The 18,943-nt window shown below is 44.1% G+C and overlaps 1 protein-coding gene across 2 annotated transcripts; it reads left to right on the top strand.

The window, feature by feature from the left end:
* The first annotated feature begins 506 nt into the window (after positions 1 to 506).
* Positions 507 to 18,616, top strand: TAP2 (transporter 2, ATP binding cassette subfamily B member). Of its 2 annotated transcripts, XM_089500930.1 has the most exons (12): positions 507 to 565; positions 2,603 to 3,100; positions 4,044 to 4,158; positions 6,577 to 6,707; positions 7,452 to 7,657; positions 9,775 to 9,972; positions 10,401 to 10,529; positions 11,001 to 11,189; positions 11,390 to 11,563; positions 13,087 to 13,246; positions 16,360 to 16,496; positions 18,069 to 18,616. In XM_089500930.1, exons 2-12 carry the CDS (start codon positions 2,614 to 2,616, stop codon positions 18,258 to 18,260), a joined length of 2,118 nt encoding a protein of 705 aa, XP_089357056.1. In that variant the 5' UTR covers positions 507 to 565; positions 2,603 to 2,613; the 3' UTR covers positions 18,261 to 18,616. The 2 variants fall into 2 exon arrangements, with proteins under 2 accessions (XP_089357056.1, XP_089357062.1); XM_089500936.1 differs by lacking the exons at positions 507 to 565; positions 2,603 to 3,100 and adding an exon at positions 3,757 to 3,856.
* The last annotated feature ends 327 nt before the right edge of the window (positions 18,617 to 18,943 follow it).

Genomic DNA, 18,943 nt, shown 5'->3' with positions numbered 1-18,943 from the left:
GAGGTCACTGAACTACAACACCCATAATCCCACAGCACGTTGCCATGGCAATCACTCTATAACAGCCTAGTATGATAAACTACTCAAGTTGCAGTGAGTGACTATTGCTGAAGGAAAGGGGTGGCCTTTGCCAAGCGCCGCCTTTTCATTGGTGCTTTCTTTCCTCACACTGACTGGTGCTCTGTCCAATCACAGACAGGAGCGCAAGGGACTCAGGCAGGGTAGGCATTTCCATAAGAAATGGACCGCCATCATTCTCTTCTCATATCCAAACAGAGCCCCTGCCAGAGCCATCCTCTTTTAAAGTGCCTCCTTGATTCACACACCCTCCCATTCTTCCTCCCTCCCTGCTTCAGACACCAACAGTCCAGGCACTTAGGTCCCTTTTCATTTTCAACCAGCGCAGCGCGGGCTCCATCTGGTGTCCATTCCTGGAACTGCAGCAGTGAAGGAGGGGGAAACCCACTGGATTTTCCCTGCTGCGAAAACGAAAGGAAAAACAGTAGTGCAGGCAGGCAGGCATCTTTGCAGAAGGGGTTTCTCTCCTGTGGACTCCAGGCTGAAGGTAAGACTGGGTTGGGTGGCCAGCAAGTTAGTCTGGAAGGGGACAGCAGGACCATGGCAGACCCTGGCTGGGCAATTTGGGAAGGGTTAGCACCCTAGACTTGGAAGAGTCCCCCAAAGGTCATCCCGTCCAAACCCCTTCTGCCATGCAGGAACTCCCAATCAAAGCATCCCCTGAGACAGAGGGCCATCCAGCCTCTCTTCAAAGACCTCCAAAGAAGGAGACTCCATCACTCTCCAAGGCTTTAACTGCCCTGGCTCCATGCTTTGGCATTCTGGGATTTGTAGTTGTGTCAGATAATTTATTTTAAAAAGCATATTCTACTCGGGATGTACTAAAAAAGTGATAGATTCTCAAAGTCAATGCAATTTAACATCCTTTTGCAGTTAAAAGATGTTTCCTTGGAATCCAGCATGTCTCCTTCCTTTGTGAGGCCACAGGTTCCTCCTATGTAGGCAGAGAACCCTACATTTCTCAAGAAGTCCTTCCATGTTGTGCATCAGGAAAACTTTAGGTCATCCAGAGGCAAAGCATGCCAGTCCAGTCCCAATATTAGGGGGAAATGACTTTACCTTCCTTGGAGGCAGAAGCCCCAGATGGCAAGGTCCCAGGGCACTGGCTCTCTCTTTAAGATTCCCCTGTGATGGCTAAAATGTGGTATCTAGAAATAGAAAAAGCGTCTAGGAGTAGCCATGTTGGCCATATAGCAAATCCAATAAAACCCAAAAATGATACCCTTCTTGGGACAACCAAAATGCACAACTACATGTTGCAAGCTTTCAAAGTCACACTGGCTTCTTCATCAGGTGAACTTGGTTAGCCCAATACAGGTATCATTATTTGGATGTTATTGGATTTGCTATATGGCCAACACGGCTACCCCTAGATGCTTTTTGGTCCTCCAAATGTTTTGGACTTCAGCTCCCAGAATTCCTGACTGTTGGCCAAGCTGCCTGGGGCTTCTGGGAGTTGAAGTCCAGAACCCCTGGAATGTCAAAGTTTGGGAATTATTGCACTACATTATAAACAGTTCCCCAGCCTGGCTGTCAAGGGTACATGTACATACGGCTTCAAATTGTTGTCATTTTAAAGTGGTTTTACCATTTGCTATTAAAGGGTTTTTAACTACTGTTGGGCTTAATATGTTTTTACAGTGGGCTCTTGGTGTCAGCTGGAGTTTGGTTCCCGGATTCTCCATGGACACTAAAATCCATGGATGCTGAAGTCCCATTAAATACTGTGGCCTAGTAAAATGGCATCCCTTATATAATACAGCAAAATCAAGGTTTGCTTATTAGGATTTGTATATTTTAAAAATATTTCCAAACTGTGCAGGCTTTAATCCGTGGATTAAAAAGATCCTTGGTAGATATGGAGGTCTGTATATTATTCCAATGGCTTGTTTTAAAACCTGTATTGCAGATTTGCAAAACAGATTCGCAAAATCTTAGATCCTAAAATCATAGAATTGGAAGAGACCCCAAGGGCCATCCAGTCCAATCCCATTCTGCCATGCAGGAACACAGAATCAAAGAGATGGATGTGCTTTAATAACTTAATATATATATTTTAAAAATTAGCCTTTAGGTGAATTTGGAAGCTACAGGTAACATGAGAAGAGGCTGGACAGCTGCCTGCTGACATTGCTTTCTGCTGGGGATATGGAGTTTCTGCATGAAGCCGAAGATTGGACTCTATGGCCCATGAGGCCCCTTCCAACTCTATGGGGAGGAGGCACCTTAGCTTTAAATGATGGGAATGATAGACTAGGTTTAGACAAAGACAGCACTGGACTTTAAAATGACCCCTTACATTGAACAGAACCCAAGAAGGATCGCAACATAATTCAGAGTTGTGAGACTAATTGTTTTATTTTGCTTGATTGTTGTGATATGTTTTGCAGATAGTTGTTTACCTATAACAATAATTTTTTAAAAATATTAAAAATGAAAATAAAATGATGGGAATGGAAGTGTGGATTGGAGGGCCTCCCCGCAGGTAACCCCTATAATAATTTCCTCTCTCCTACTTCTGCAGGCCCTGCTGTCATGATGCTGCACCTGGTCTTTCTGCAAACTGTCCCCCTGCTCCTGTTCGATGTCCTCTTCCTCTCTTTGTTGAATAAGGGGTGGCCCTCTTTGGCCCTCTTGGGGGTCCAAGCGGCTTGGCTTGAGGCCACTCTCCGCCTGCTGGCTCTCTGGGGGGCTTGGGGGCTGCTATCTCTGGGCTGGCCCTCCCAGATCCCGCCGGCAGTCCTGGCCACAGTGAGCCTGTTGCCCCCCTTCTATCTGGCCGCGGGGCATTGGGTGGGAGACCCACCTCTCCTGCTCTCTTCAGCCCCCTGGTCCTGGCTGCTGGTGGGCTATGGGGCGGTGGGCCTGGCCCTCCTCGTCTGGGGGGTGCTGGGACAGGGGGGCACCACAGAAGAAAGCAAGGAAGGCGACCAGGCCACCCTCTGGAAGCTGGTGAAGCTCTTCCGTCCCGACACTCCATATATTGCTGGGGCCTTTTTCTTCCTCACCATGGCGGTGGTGGGTGAGTATGAGACATGCAGGCAGATGTATTCAAGGAAGTGAGCTGGCAACATTTTTCTATACAGGGGTAGAAATTACTTAGCAGGGTTGGAGGTGATATAGGATTTTTTTATAATGTTTGTGTTTTTTGCATTAATGTTTTAATAAAAAATGAATCCTGCTTATTATATTAATACATTCATCCTGCCACATTTGTGGCTTTCACTCTTGCGAATTTGATTATTCACAAATTTTATTAATATGTCCTCTCTAGGAATATCTAGGTCCTCCAGCACAACTCTATAGTCAACTTTAATCAAAAGTTGCACTGAAGGACCTAGATACTCCTAGAGAGAACACTTCCCTAGGCATTTGTAGCTCCTCCAGCGCAATTTTATGGTCAATGTCTCTCAGACCTTGACCACGGAGTTGCACTGGAGGACCTAGAGATGCTTAGAGAGGTGTTCTCCCAGGTAAAAACATAGTGTTTTTGTTATTTGGTTTTTTTCCCACATTCAGGAGGGTCCTGTGCCAATGTGGAGGGACGAGTGTACTGTGAAACATTATTTTATGTATTGGAAAGTTTGATCAACCATGTTTTAATGCTTTCTAGCATTACCGTTGTCTATAAGTCGAAAAATTTATATCAAAAAACTGATCCCAGAATCGTGGTTGATTTATATATGGGTTAATATGGCCATACTACTCAGAAAGATCCTAAAAGAAGTGCCACCCAACACCCCATTCTCACTACTTCCGCAACTGCTGCTCAGGCAAGGTGTGTGTGTGTGTGTGTGTATGTCTGTGTCTGTGTCTGTGTCTGTGTGTCCCTGCTTTGTGAGAGAGAGCCATAAGAGCCCTTGCCCTTGCAAGGAGAGTGTGTGCATGTCTGTCTATCTGTCTTCCTACTTTGCCAGAGAGATGCAGTATGAACTTGGACTTTAATCTCTGGTCTGTCTGTGCAGGTGAAACCTTCATCCCCTACTACACGGGACGTTTGATTGACATCTTGGGCACCAAATATGACTCAGATGCCTTCTCCTGGGCCATCCTTCTTGTGTGCCTGATGTCCCTTGGCAGGTTAGTTTCTTTCTAACCCCTTGTTGCCATAACCTGGGCTAAAGAAGCCCTGAAAAGGACATGCATTTGTGTGAGCACTTCCTTGTCTTGTAATCTAGGGAGTTGTTACTTTTGATATTTAAAACATCAAGATTAGTGTTGGCATTAAGGGACAGGGGCAAGGGGTTTGCACTTGATGCCCCTTGAGGTCTCTCCCACTGTATGATTCCATAATTTTATGATTCTGTGACAGATTCAAAATTAAAAAAAACAAGTTCAAGGCTGGCTTTTGATATCAGTATGATTTTTTTTAAAACCATAGAATCATAGAGTAGGAAGAGACCACAAGGGCCATTCAGTCCAACCCCTGCCATGCAGGAAATCCAAATCAAAGCATCCCTGATCTGAAGTCCATTTCATCTGGAAGTCACAGACCTTTTATTCTCCTAATTCCTCATCCCCAAATGGAGGTTATCAGACAAGGGAAATTGGAAGTATAATTCAATGGCAATCTGAACACGATCATGGGGTTTAACGTTATTGCGTGATAGACTACCACACACAATTTTGGGCAATGGGAAGTCAGTCCAAATGCAATCATGGGGTTTCACATTATTGCGTGAGAAGTGATCACACACAATTTTGGGCAATGGCAAGCTACTTTCAGGCAATGGGAAGTCAGTTCGAATGCAATTTGAATTCATGTAAATTAGCTGAACTAGTGAATTCACATGAATGTGTTCTGGCCCCACTTTCTTTTCATTCGAAATTAAGAGAAATGCCTCCCGTGTGATAAACTCCAATGTCAGGTGATTCAGGGAATTTGTGGGTGGGGTGAGAGGAAAGGACAGTATGTATTTGTAGCTTCAGAGCTGGCAAAGTTTCTGTCAGGATCGGCAAACTCAGTTCCCGGTAACCATGAAAACATCTTAGCGTAGTAGAAAACAAAAGAGTTTTATTTCACCTATTGAGACAGAAGTTACCCATCCAAGGTTTTTGTCAGAACTGAAGCTCTGTTCCCAAACTCCTAATATAAAAGTTCACATCATTCACCCGCCTGCCTGGCCACGGTCTCCAACCTTTGATCCCCATCAAAGCAACCTTTCAAGTCACCCCTTTTCCTCCTGTATTTATCATTCAGTTGCCCTTAAGGGAAGGAAGTATCTCTCTTTTACAAACCAAATTCTTTTGCAGGAAGGGCAGGATCATAAAACCATAAACCTTCACTCGGTTGCCATTTGCCCCATCTGTCTGTTCCCATGCCCAGAACACTTTATTAGTGTACAATACCCTTTGATATTTCCCATGTCCATCCTCCCAATAATTCACCATGTTATCACAGCATTATAACGTTATGTCGGCATGCCATTACAGTTGGCCCTCCTTATCCATGGATTTTTTAATCCATGGATTCAAACATCCATGGCTTACAAATATTAAACAAAAAGTATACATTCCAAATAGCAGACCTTGATTTTCCATTTTAAACAAGGGACACCATTTTACTCTGCCATTATATTTAATGGGACTTGAGCATCCACAAATTTTGTTATCCACGGGGGATCCTGGAACCAAACCCCATCAGATAGCAAGGTCCCACTGTATATCATCATATTAGCATGACAGAACCATGCATGGTTCTGACAGGTTCTCAGTTTGTGGCTATTAATCACTTGTGGGGTTACATGGTATCTCCCTGAATCTTCCCCATTGAAGAGGATGGTGAGATGTTGTTCCCAGATGTTGTTCCATTCTAAGTAGAATGGGTTTCAAACTGCTGCTCTAATTCATTGGAATAACACAGTGGCTCCCCCTGGTGGCACGTGAAAGTCACTACCATTCCCCAGCAATGTTTAAGCTCTGTGTTGTTGCACAGGGGCAAAACAAAATTTAGAGACCAAAACTGGGCTCTTGGAGTCTCTTTTGGGCTATAAAGAGTGGTTTTTTTTAAAAAAATAATTCATATTTTTTAAAATATGAGGGAGAATTTGGGGGCCACATGGGACTCCCCAGAGAACCACAGGTGGTCCACTTAATTCCTATTCTGTTAGTGTTTAAAAACAGAGGATTTTCTGCATTGTTTTTCCCAAAATTGGAAGTAGACCTTGCAGAAAACCTGCATTTTTGTAGCAAATGTAACCCACATATTACATTTTGGCCTCTGGTTTTGGCCCTCGGACATGGCAAAGTTGCCCATCCCAGCTGTAGCTCTGACCTATGTCCCTTTCTTGTTTTGTCTCTCTTTTGTGTTTCTCACATGGGGGACAATGGGAAGTATAAATGGCAATTAACCCATGATAATCCTGCAATTGCACTAAACATTTTCCCGTGAATGAATCTCGTTTTAAGTGCGTTTTAATGTCAATTGCGAAATTTTCTCAAGTTAATCACTGTATAAATTTCCCCGCCGTATGATAAACTCCTTTGTGCCCATTCTAGTTCTCTGTCCGCCGGCTGCCGTGGGGGACTCTTTACACTCACCATCTCCCGGATGGTCATCCGCATGCGCAGCCTCCTCTTCTCATCCCTACTGAGGCAGGACTTGGCTTTCTTCCAGGAGGTGAAAACAGGTGAGGAGGTCCAGAACCCATAACACCTCTTCCAAATTATGAACTTTTGGGGGGTTCTCTCGGGGGGGGGGGTGTGGGGAGGTAAGTGCTTCTAGTATATTTTTGGCCCTCCCTAGACTGCTTTGTGTCGAGGAGAAACTTTTTTAAAACAGTAAGTAAACTGGAAGTGTTGTTAAGGGATACCTCTCATGGATGTCCTGAGACGTATCCTTCAGAGCAGCAGTTCTAAACCTGTGGGTCGCAACCCCTTTGTGGGTCAAATGACCCTTTCACAGGAGTCGCCTAAGACCATCGGAAAACACATATTTCTGATGGTCTTAGGAACCAAGACACCACAATTTTATGGTTGGGGGTCATCACAACTTGAAGAACTGTATTACAGGGTTGCGGGTGAGAACCACTGCTCCAGAGAGCATTTGGGGGTGGGGAGTGGAAATGTGTGTGTGGGGGGTGCAGTCCTCCAAGGTCTCCAGGGGATCTCCTGTGGCCCTTAGCCACAGATCCCATCACCTGGCTTAGTGTCTAGGGGTCCAGGGGAAATAAATACAAATGCTCCTCTCATCCCAACTTAAGAGTGGGAAAAGCCTGAAGGGTGGCAGGTGATAGTGCGTGGCCCCATTGACTGGGATCCCAGGAGCCATGGTCTTCCTAGTCTAAAGGTCTTCTACCAGTGACAGAATACTCCCCACCAGAAAATCTTGCTTCCTCCCCATGTTGCCAATACTGTCTTGTGTGCCTCCCCAGGGGACCTGACCTCCCGCCTCTCCAAGGACACGACCATGATGAGCCACTCAGTGCCCCTCAATGCCAACGTCTTCCTGCGCAGCCTGATCAAGGTGGTTGGACTGTATGGGTTCATGCTCAGTGTGTCCTGGCGCATGACAGTGTTGTCGTTTGTTGAGACACCAATCATGTTGGCCATCCAGAAGGTCTACGACACCCGTCACCAGGTATGCTCAGGACAGCCCTGTTGCCTTGCAGGCAGATGCCCTTCCTTTGAAATCCCACCACCACCAATCTGTCCAGTGAAAATGTGGGCATGTTCAGCCTGGTGAAGACTGACATGATCACACTCTTTAAATATCTCAAGGACTGCCAACAGAGGAGGGGGTCAAGCTTGTTCTTTGCTGCCATAGCAAGTAGGACCATGTCTAATGGCTTTAAGTTATGGGAGGGAAGATTTTGATTGAACATTAGAAGGAATTTCTTGATAGTAAGAGTGCTCTGGCAATGGAACCAGTTGCCTAGAGAGGTATTGGGTCTGTCAAAATAAAAATAAAAAATCTTCCTAATGTTTACCTAATGTTTAGGTAGAATCTCTTTTCCTGTAATTTGACTTTATTAGTTGATGCTCTCGTCTCTGGAGCAGCAGAAAACAAAATCACTTCATCTTCTACACAACTTCCCTTCAGATATTTAGTGATAGCTACAGGCTGCGTTTCCTTTATCTGAAATGCTTGGGACCAGAAGTCCCAAGCATTTGGAATATTTGCATATACACAATGAGATATCTTGGGTAGGGGCCGAAGTCTAAACATGAAATTCATTTATGATTTTTGTACACCATCTACACATAGCCTGAAGATAATTTTATACATAATATTTTAAATAATTTTGTGCATGAAACAAAGTTTGTGTACACTGAACTCTCAGAAAACAAAGGTGTTACTATGTCAACAATCCATATGGACAATTTTGGATTTTGTGGAGTATTTTAGATTTTGGCATTCTGGATAAAGGAGACTCAATCTGTGTTATGTCACCTCTTAGGGCCAGTTTGCACACAGGTGTATTATGCAAACTGGTGCAGAGTTTTGTATCTTTGAATTGACATTCAATTGCCTACACTTCTCTGAGTGCATTTCTACTTATTCACATGTATGTGTATTCTGCCAGCCACATGCAGCTGTCAATCAAAGGGGAGGATGTATGCAGCTCCGCTTGCATTGTCACCTGTTCCCACTGGTTTCACATGAAAAATGTAGTGTTCTCCTTTTCTCTCACAACACAAAAACATGTAAAGCCTTTACTAGCTTTCTCTCTTTCTTTCTTCTCTCTCCACATCCTCTTGAGATCTTGAAGAATTGAGGCAGGCTTTTAATATATTAAGAAAGGAGACCAAGGCCACCAGGAAGGCTCCCACGGGCCAACTAAGAATGGGAGGTGAAATGTAGTTGCTCCCTGTCCACCCATAACTGGGGTGTGTGTGTGTGTGTGTGTGTGTGTGTTGGCAAAATGTAAATGCTTATTTCTCCTTTCTGCTCAGGGAAAGCAGTGTATCAGGATGTTTAATGAGGGCAGAAAGAGTTAATAACTGGGGGAGCAGGGAGATGCAGAGCTGAAGAACCATTTATATGTTTCTTCCCAGCCTTTAACAATTATATATTAACTAATGCCCATTGCCTTCAGAAGTGGGATAAAGAAACACCCTTCTCCCCCCACTACCAAAATACACTGCCATGCAAATAATCGGACATCCACATGTTCAGTAACACTCATCCATTCATATATTATGGTAAAAAATGTGATAACTCTTCCTTCAGACTTTGAGGACTTTTTCACTTCCTCACCTCCAAAAGGGGAGAAGGTGAATGAATTTGGGCCTGAACAGGCCAAAATAAAGCTGCTTCGGTTCACTTTGGAGGTATGCTGTTTAAATGAAACACACATCTTAAGATGCCAGAAGCTGCACCAAAGTTTAGGACTGGAGTGTGGCACGGCTTGCAGCCTCTGAGAACACATGCATCATTTAAACAGCTTACCTCCAAAGTGACCTGAATCAGCTTTATTTTGGATTGTCTATTCAGGCCCTTTGAATCATATATGCAATATCATAGTCTACATTCTATATCTCCTCTTCTCCAAGCTAGATATAGCCAGCTCCCCAAGTCATTCCTCAAAAGACCTGGCTTCCATACCTTTGATAATCTTGGTTGCCTTCCATTGTACATGTTCCAGATTTTCTATACCCTTCTTGAACTCCGGTGTCCAGAACAGCACACAGTAAGTCCAGGAGAGGCTTGGCCAAAACACACTCACATCTTTGCCTTCTCTCTGTTTTGTGCAGGCCTTGTTACGGGAGATCCAGGATTCCATAGCGCGTTCTGGAGAAGTGGTCCGTGAGACAGTCTCTTCCATAGAGACAGTGCGCAGCTTTGCTACCGAGGAGGAAGAGTCACAGCGTTATGACACAGCATTGAAAGAGACCCACCGGCTGAAGAACCAGAGAGATCTGGAGAGAGCAATCTATGTGCTTGTCCAGCGGGTCAGTTATTGGGATCTTGTGAAGAAGGGTATAAGAAAAGAGGACTGCATTTGCTACAATTACTTTATTTTCTTTAATTTTAGCATTTTATTCAAAGTATAATGTTTTATACACTTTGAATGTTTGCTTAATTATATTAAGGTTTTCATTACATTATTTGTTTAATAGTTTTAAAATATTTGCATTGCAATGGTTTTATTTAGGTCTTATGTTAACTTGTATTTAAGCTGACTTTGGTCCCATTTTGAGAGAAAGATGGGATATAAACAAATAAACTATATTATAAATCAATCAATAAGTTTTTAGAATTGAACTTCTCTTCTCTTTCTGCTTTCTGAAGCAATATCATTGCCAGGGTCTGAGTAGCATGGATTGAAATCTCGTCCACCGATGTAATTTCTCTCTTTCTGTCTTCCTGTCTCTCTCAGTTATTCCATCTGGGCCTGAAATTGATGCTCCTTTACTGTGGATACCAGCAGATCCTTGCTGGTCTCATAACCAAAGGGGACCTGGTTTCCTTCACCCTTTACCAATTGGAAGTGGGGGACTACATGCGGGTATGGTGAATTTCTGTTTCTCGATTTTTCCAGTCCTTAATTGGTTTGACTCTGTTTTGATATCACAACTTTTTCTGTTGATGGTCTTCTGGTGAGTTGGGGCTTGGACACAGTGGTATTCTGTGGATAGTGCCACAGATCTCTTTTGCAGTGTGGCTGCCTGGCTTTTAAGGTAAATTATGGAGGTGGTTTGGATTGGGAGACAGATTATAGCTCCATCTCCCACACAAGATTGCAGCCTATGTACAGTCACCCCTCTGTTTTTGTGGGGAATCTGTTCCATACCCCCCCCCCCCGGCAAAGATGGAAACTCACCTATATTCAAGCCCTAGGAGCATGATTGGGGGCACCCCATTTTGTCCCCTTCTGTTTGCCACCTGCAAACAGGCGAGGGACATGGATTTTGAAATCCTTGAAAACAGAGGGGTGGCTATATTTAGTTATTCCTGTCTATTCTTTTTCCTCTCTCAGACCCTGATGTATATATATGGAGATGCCCTCAGCAATGTGGGAGCTGCCAAAAAGGTCTTTGAGTACCTTCGTCGAGAGCCTTCAGTTCGCACAGAAGGGACTCTGGCCCCGGTCATCCTCCAAGGACATGTCTCATTTAGAAATGTTTCCTTCTCCTATCCCTCCCGACCTGATGTCCAGGTCTTAAAGGTACTTCTGTATATCTTGTTACACACTGGACTAAAGAATTGCAGAGTCTCTTCTCTTCTGCAGAAACAAAATTCTATGTGTCAAAAAGAGTGCGGTGCACTTTTCTCTCTTCTTCTAGTAATTCCAGGCAACATACGTAATGTGGTTTTCTCCCTGACTCTCCATTTTACCTTCACAAACTCCCATCATTCCCCCTGCAGAATGTCTCCTTTGAGCTCCAACCTGGGGAGATGACGGCATTGGTGGGACTGAATGGCAGCGGGAAGAGTACCTGTGTGGCTCTTCTGGAGCGGTTCTATGAGCCCCAGTCGGGGGAGATCCTGTTGGATGGGAGTCTGATCCAAGAGTATGAGCACAAATACCTCCACAGACAGGTGAGAGGCCACATGGCATGGCTGAGAGCACAACCTGTGACTGCACACCTTGGTCTCTTCCTTCTCTTAAATCAAGGTGGGGAAAGTGTGGCCCCTGGACCACATGAAACTGATTGGCTTCTGTTTTATGGTCCCTGTGGCCTCCCAACCCCTAATTTTATTTCATTTATTTTTAAACACATTTTGGCTGATTTTTACACCCACAGGCCACCACAAAAACACAGCAGTTCAGGATCTCCCTAATCTCTGGACACCTCCCTTTAAGAAGTATATAAACTGCATCCACACTGCAGAGATAATCCTGTTTTGCACCACATTAACTGTCCTGCCTCAAAGCTTCTCTATGACAGGGAAGGCTAAATGTCTCACAAAGTTATTTATAGCCCACTTTTCCCCGCAGTCCTGGGACCCAAGCCGATTCTTTGGCTGACAAACATGTTTTTAGCCAAAGATTTTTGGAGTGTTGTGGATTGGTGGGGGAGTTGTGGTTATCCCCAGGGCTGCACTTTACCCTCTCTAAGGGTGTTATGATGCCCTCAGACCACAGAGGTGCCACCCCAATGAAAAGTTTAATCAGAACCAAGACAACAATCTTAAAATACTGCAAAGTTTAAAACACAACAGTAGAAACATACATAAGGGTGCGGGGTTATGCATGCCAACAAGGTGCCCAGTAGTGTGGGTGGTAACAAAGTTGTGCCCACAAAATGGATCTAAGATACTAAGGTTTTGGTTTGGAGTTTAAGAACTTGGTTTGTTTAACAGAACAGTGAATACAAATTGTATTAAATGGAAGGAAAGTCTTGAGGAAAAAGTGTGGCAACCACCTTCTACTTAGTTGCCATCCATTGGTGGTAAAAAGCTGCAGGAAATGTAACTTTTGCTGAGGCTAACGGAATAGCTTTACAATCCGTGATTTCAGAAGTATAATTAATCTTAGCTCCTTTGACATTTGTTCTTGCTGTTGTTATTTATGAACAATAATAATAATAATAATAATAAATAATGTATTATTATTCATATATATCCTCCCCCTCCCTCAACTGGGACTCAGGATTACAAGGCTGTAGAAAAGTCAAAGCACCAGTATATTTAGGCATAACACACTTAAGCTTTGAATACTCACTGAATCTATAACAAAGATGTAGTTGTTGTTGTATTCTTTCTTATGATAGCACTAAGATGAACCTGTCATGGAGTTTTCTTGGCAGATTTGTCCAATGCCTCCCTGTGAGGCTGAGAGAGTGTGACTTTCCTCACCCAGTGAATTTCTATGGCCAAACAACAATTCAAATCTGGGTCTCCTGAGTCCAACGCTCAGCCCACTATGTGTTGGCTCTCACACAACGAAGATGATTGCATGAAAATTTGTGTAATGGGTATAGTCCAGCCTCCCCCCACCAAATACACACATACACACACAAAACCTAGCACTTTTGCACAGAGGACTATTCCCATTGGCTCAATGGAGCCTTATTCCATATCCATGGCTACTTCCTGATAGTTGTACCTTCTACCTGCAGGTAGCACTTGTGAGTCAAGAGCCCATCCTTTTCTCTGGGTCTATTCGGGACAATATCACTTATGGGATGGAGGGCTGTAGCAACGAGCAAGTGACTGCTGCAGCCAAAGAAGCCAATGCTTTAGGATTCATCAATGAGATGGAAAGAGGGTTCAATGCAGGTGGGTGCTGTCTGTTGTTTCTTACTGTGTAGAACTCCACTCCTCTCAAAAAACTGCAGCTGTCCTGATATGCAGCTCCACATGCAAGCCCACCCTAGGTACCATGGGTTTACTGCACTCGTGGAAGATCTCAGGGGTAATGATAGCTGGGTGAGCGAAATGAGAAGATATGTGGTTAGCTTGTAACACAGATGGCCTCTTTAAACGCTTATATAAAGTCATGAAGGCCAGTCAACAACTAAGAGGCCCAGGGATTAAAATAAAAATAGAATTTCACATGCAGGAGCAGTATATTCCAGAGTATTTCAGGTGAACGACAAGTCATGGGGAACGATAAGCCCAGTATGGGCTACAGAAATAACCAGAATTGGGGAGATCAAGGTTGAGGTTGGAGATGATCAGATGGGGGGCAAAAGCTGGGAGTAAAAAACATGCTCCTGGCAAAGTCATGCGATTGCACTGAAGATTTTCAGACACATCTCGCTTATCCAGGACTTAACCCATGAAGATCTAGGAATGCTCCAGCAACAAACCATTAATGGGCAAGTCCCAGGAATGGTTTGCTGCTGGAGCATTCCTGGATCGTCATGAGCTAAGTCCTGGATAAGCACGACATTGTCTGAAAATCTTCAGCGCAATCACGTGACTTTGTGGGGAATATGCCTTTTTCTTCCCTGATTCCCCCCATCTGGTAATCTCCATAGTCACTATGAAGGTGATCTTGATCCAGACAATCTTGTTTCTCTACCTAACCTACTTCACAAGGTTGTTTTGAATACAGAAGGAGGGAGAACTTTGAAAGCCACTGTGATAATGGGCCTCTCCCCTTATCTGGACATAACAGCTGAGGGATAGACTCTCCCTTCAAGTGAACTAAGGGTTAATGAAGTGCAGAATTACATTTTATTGGGGTCAGCATCCCAGAGAGCCAGTGAAGATGACCAGTGGGAGCTGGCAAAGGCTAGCCCCAAAGACCCAGACTCCTAGCTTTGCCCAAGAACATGGATGATTTCAGCTCTCTGTTAGTAGAATAGGAAATGTTTTCAGTTAGCTGCATTAGGGAAGTTTGTTTCTTTTTAACCTTGGCTGAATGCTTAGACTTCTTTAATAACTTTATAAGAAACTGACAAGCAACCCCCTTCCTGTGAGAGATAACATTTTGCTCTGTCTCTCTCTGGCTTTCCTTCGCGAACAAAGATTCAGGAAGGACTCATCCCGCGCTTTCTACAAGCGCGTTGATGACTAAAAAGACCAATCCGAGATAAACAAGTCCAGTTGCAGAAAGCACAACAGAAAGTCTCCTTGGGTGATGTTTCTGGGTTGTGGTTCTTTCTGCATTGTCGCTTCCCTTCGGCGTGAGCTTTCAAAAAAGGCTGCAGCATCATGGATAGTGTGTCTCCATGCCTCCCGATGCGAGGCCAGAGTAGACCATTGCTGGTGATCAATTTGGCCAAGCCTGAGATGTTGTTTCAGAGAGTCTTTGTATCTCTTCTTTGGAGCGCCCCTCTTTTGCTCTGTAGATTGCTGTTAAAATAAAGTTCCCTTTACAGGCTTTACACCCTTTCACTTTCCTTTCCTCACTTGGGTGGGCAAAGGTAATGTTTTTTCAGAGTTGGAGGGGAAAGTGCAAGTTTTCACTGAATTACAGTACTAGGAAAAGGGGGTTTAAGGAACTGTACAGACCTGCACTTTGTGCAGACCTGTGCGCGCAGTGAGGGCTGAGCATCTACACGCTCGAAGCCCTTACCGTGCTGACCAGCCGCCATTATGGTGTGTGCCCATCCACACAGTGCGCACCATGATGATGCATGCCAGGCGCAGCATCCAAACAGCACAGTGTGGAAGGGGTGTCATAATGCTTATGATTCCCCTTCTGGGGCGCAAAAAGAAGCCCCTTTTGGAGGCTTCTTTTTTCTCCCTCCAGAGGTTGTGGCATGTGGTTGCCATGGCCTCTATCCAGGGTACAAACAGATGGTGTTTCAGTGGGTGAAGGCAGTATAGATTGTTTCTAGGGGAATGCATCCTACTCAGGAAAGGCACTCTGGAAACTTGACAGTCATGCTAAGCTACTCTGAGAAAAGATTAATAATAAAATAATAAACTGTTTATTTGTAGCCTGCTTTTCCTTTGCAGATCAAAGCGGGTTACACAGAAGTACAACAATGTACAATTTTGCAAACAGTATCCATAAAAGACCCGTAGATTGCCCTACTTTGCCTCTTTCTGTTGTTCAAATTTTAGATTTTAAGATTCTCAGGGCAGGAACCTGCCCCTTTTGTGTCATGTACATTGAGGATTCTAATATCAGTATAAATTAGAATATATGTGCAGAAAATTAAATTTGGATAGGAGTAAAGAGGAATATTCCTACTCTTACCCAAATTTCATTTTCTGCACAGACATTCTGATTTACACTAATATTAGAATCTTCAATGTACTTGAGGCAAAGGAGGCAGATCCCTGCCCTGAGAATCTTAGACTAGGAGTAAAGAGGAATATAGGGAGCGATGGATCAAGGGGGTTAAGACGCTGACTCTGTTGATTGCAAGATTGGCAGGTTGGCAGTTCAAGGCCTGAGCGCTGCATGATGGGGTGAGTTCCCATCACTAGTCCCAGCTTCTGCCAACCTAGCAGTTCAAAAGCATGCAAATGCAAGTAGATAAATAGGTACCACTTCTCTGTGGGAAGGTAACAGTGTTCAGTGGAGTCATGCTGGCCACATGACAGCCAGAGCAGTCCTCGGACAACGCTGGCTCTTCAGCTGAGAAATGGAGATGAGCACCATCCCCTACCGTCGGTTATGACTACACATTTACAGTATGTCAAAAGACTACCTTTACCTTTAAAGAGGAATATGAGCTCCCAGTCTTTCCCTTCCTACTGTTTATCTTCCAGGATATTGGGCCACTTGTCCCCTATCCACTGTGTTTGCCAGACAGAGAATCTAGAAGCCCTAGTTTACTTTCCTTCCTCCCAAAATTCACTCCATTCTACTCAAAGAATTCAGCACCTTCCTTTTTTTGTGAATCCATTGCAATTTCATACAAACATCTTTCCCTCCCATTGTGCAGGTTTGACCTTCTCCCCCCTTCTCTCTCTTTTCTTCCTTGCAGATGTAGGGGAGAAGGGAGGGCAGCTGTCTGTGGGGCAGAAACAGCGCTTGGCCATTGCCCGGGCCCTGATCCGTAACCCAAAGGTCTTGATACTGGATGAAGCCACAAGCGCCCTGGATGTGGAGAGTGAAGCTGCGGTGAGTTTGCAGTGGGGTGGCAAAGGAGGATTTGAATTATAAGGTGGCTAAGGCAAGTGTCAGCTCAGGTTTTGCAAATAGCTAATAATCGTACTCGTAAATCTACTTTATAATTATTTGTTTTAATTTTAACTTGTAAGCTACCTTTAATCACAGGCTGGATATAAATTAATTTAATAATATTTTATCTTGTTTTAACCATGTTGTAAGCTGCCTTGGGTCGCATGATACTAGAAACACAGGATATAATATTGTCTGACATTCTCTGCTGCAGTTATGGATCTGTACCCGAGGGTCATAGGTAGTGATGTAAATTTATTTCTTTATTCTTCCCATTCCTGAAGGGGTGGGTGGAAAATATTATTATTCTGCCTCCTCTGTGGAGAATGAGATATTTCAACTTGGTTGCCCAATAGACAAGTGAACCATTTCTGGCAAATTCCCAAAGTATAAAGCTTTAAAACAGTGGGCTTTCCCTCCCTAAAACTTGCTGCAATTAGTGGTGTGAACCATAAAACTCTGTTTGCACTTTGCAGTATCTAGCAAGGAAGGATGATCTGTGTTTGTCTTTAGAATGGAATTATCTCTCCCTATCCTCCTGCAGCTGAGAGAAATAATTCAAATTGCCTTGACTGAGACTCAAGGGTTCAACATCTTGCCACCCCTTTCAGCTCCGGAAGCAGGCCGTGGCAACCACATGCCTGCACAAGGGTCAAAAAGAAGCCCTGAAAAGAGAATGGGTGCCATAACTGCCACAGCATGGTGTTATGACGCCCCTCGTGCACAGCGCTGTTTGGGTGCTGCGCATGAGGGACGTTATCATGGTGCACACACCAAGATGGCACCCCGGCGGAGAAAGAAGGGCTGGGAGCATGTGGACGCCCAGCCCTTCTTCAGCCCTACCGTGCATGGAGGCCAGCGGAAACTGTCGGTCTGTATTTCCCCTCACACAATTAAAATGAATGACTGAAGCACTGTTACTTTTATTATTTAAGGAGAAAAATAATTCTGAGAAACTGGAGCATGTCCAAAGGAGAGCGACTAAAATGGTGAAGGGTCTGGAAACCATGCCCTCTGAGGAGAGACTTAGGGAGCAGGGGATGTTTAGTCTGGGGAAGAGACAGTTAAGAGGTGATATGATAGCCCTGTTTAAATATTTGAAGTGATGTCATATTGAGGAGGGAGCAAGCTTGTTTTCTGCTGCTCCAGAGACTAGAACACAGAACAATGGATGCAAGCTACAGGAAAAGAGATTCCACTTCAACATTAGGAGGAACTTCCTGACAGTAACGGCTGTTCGACAGTGAAACATACTCCCTCGAAGTGGTGGAACCTCCTTCTTTGGAGGTCTTTAAGCCGAGGCTGGATGGCCATCAGTCAGGGGTGCTTTGACAATTTGTAAGCTGCTCTGATAGCCTTTTGACTGAAGAGTGGGGTATAAGTAAATAAATATTATTACTGTATTATTATCATTGTGAGTTCCTGCATGTCAAGAGGATTGGACTGGATGGCCCTTTTGGTCTCTTCCAACTCTATGATTCTGCTTCTTACCAAGACCTTTCCTCCCTATAGATCCAGCAGTCAGTGTTAAACCGCCAAGCCCGGGCAGTGCTGGTGATCGCTCATCGGATGCAGACAGTGGAGAACGCCCACAAGATTGTGGTGCTGGAAGGTGGGAAGGTTGTCGAGGAGGGAACTCACTCCAAACTTATGGACCAGAAGGGCCCCTACTACAGGCTGGTACAAAGGAGCTCCTGCAAGTGACTGTGGAGTGGAGGGCATTTTTGCATCAAATAATATGGTGTCCTTTCCTGTATGCTAAGGACTTGTTTCGTGAGATATTGGCTATTGAACAGTATCTCTTAAAAGGAGAAAGTGGACTCCACAGGAACCAAGAAACATTGGAGAGTAATAAAATGTTAAGACACTTAGGGATAAGGTATCCAGGTACACATTTTGTGAAATTTGGTGAGGATGTCCAGAAGGATTTAATTGGGTTGTCTATATCTGTTTTATGAAGGTATATTGTAGCACCTGCCCGACTAAATTGAGAGAAAGAAGTTTGTAGCATAAACTTGCATAAACTGAGCTTCCTTCATCTGATGCTACAAATTTACCAACAGGATAATAATAATAATAATAAATTTTATTTATACCCCGCCCTTCCAAGAAATGATCAGGGCGGCTTACAAAGTTATATAAAAACGTTACAAAACAGGTAAAATTCAATCAGCAATTAAAACCATTATTACAAAGACAGGAACAGGAAACAATGAATGAAAATACATATATCAGGGGCAGTAGAAAAATGCAAAAACAACCATCGATCCAGGGTCAGAGAGAAAAAAGGGGCAGGAGAAACAGACAAACAATTTAAGGTGGGAAGGCCAGCCGGAATAGATATGTTTTCAGCTGTTTTTTAAAAACATCTAATGAGGCAGCGGAGC

This window comes from Sceloporus occidentalis, unplaced genomic scaffold (genome assembly GCF_023333645.1).
Source record: "Sceloporus occidentalis isolate IW3139 unplaced genomic scaffold, rSceOcc1.0.p SCAF_1, whole genome shotgun sequence".
NCBI classification, from domain to species: Eukaryota; Metazoa; Chordata; class Lepidosauria; order Squamata; family Phrynosomatidae; genus Sceloporus; species Sceloporus occidentalis.
Note: the sequence above shows the minus strand (reverse complement) of the source record. Positions and strands in the feature narration are given on the sequence as shown.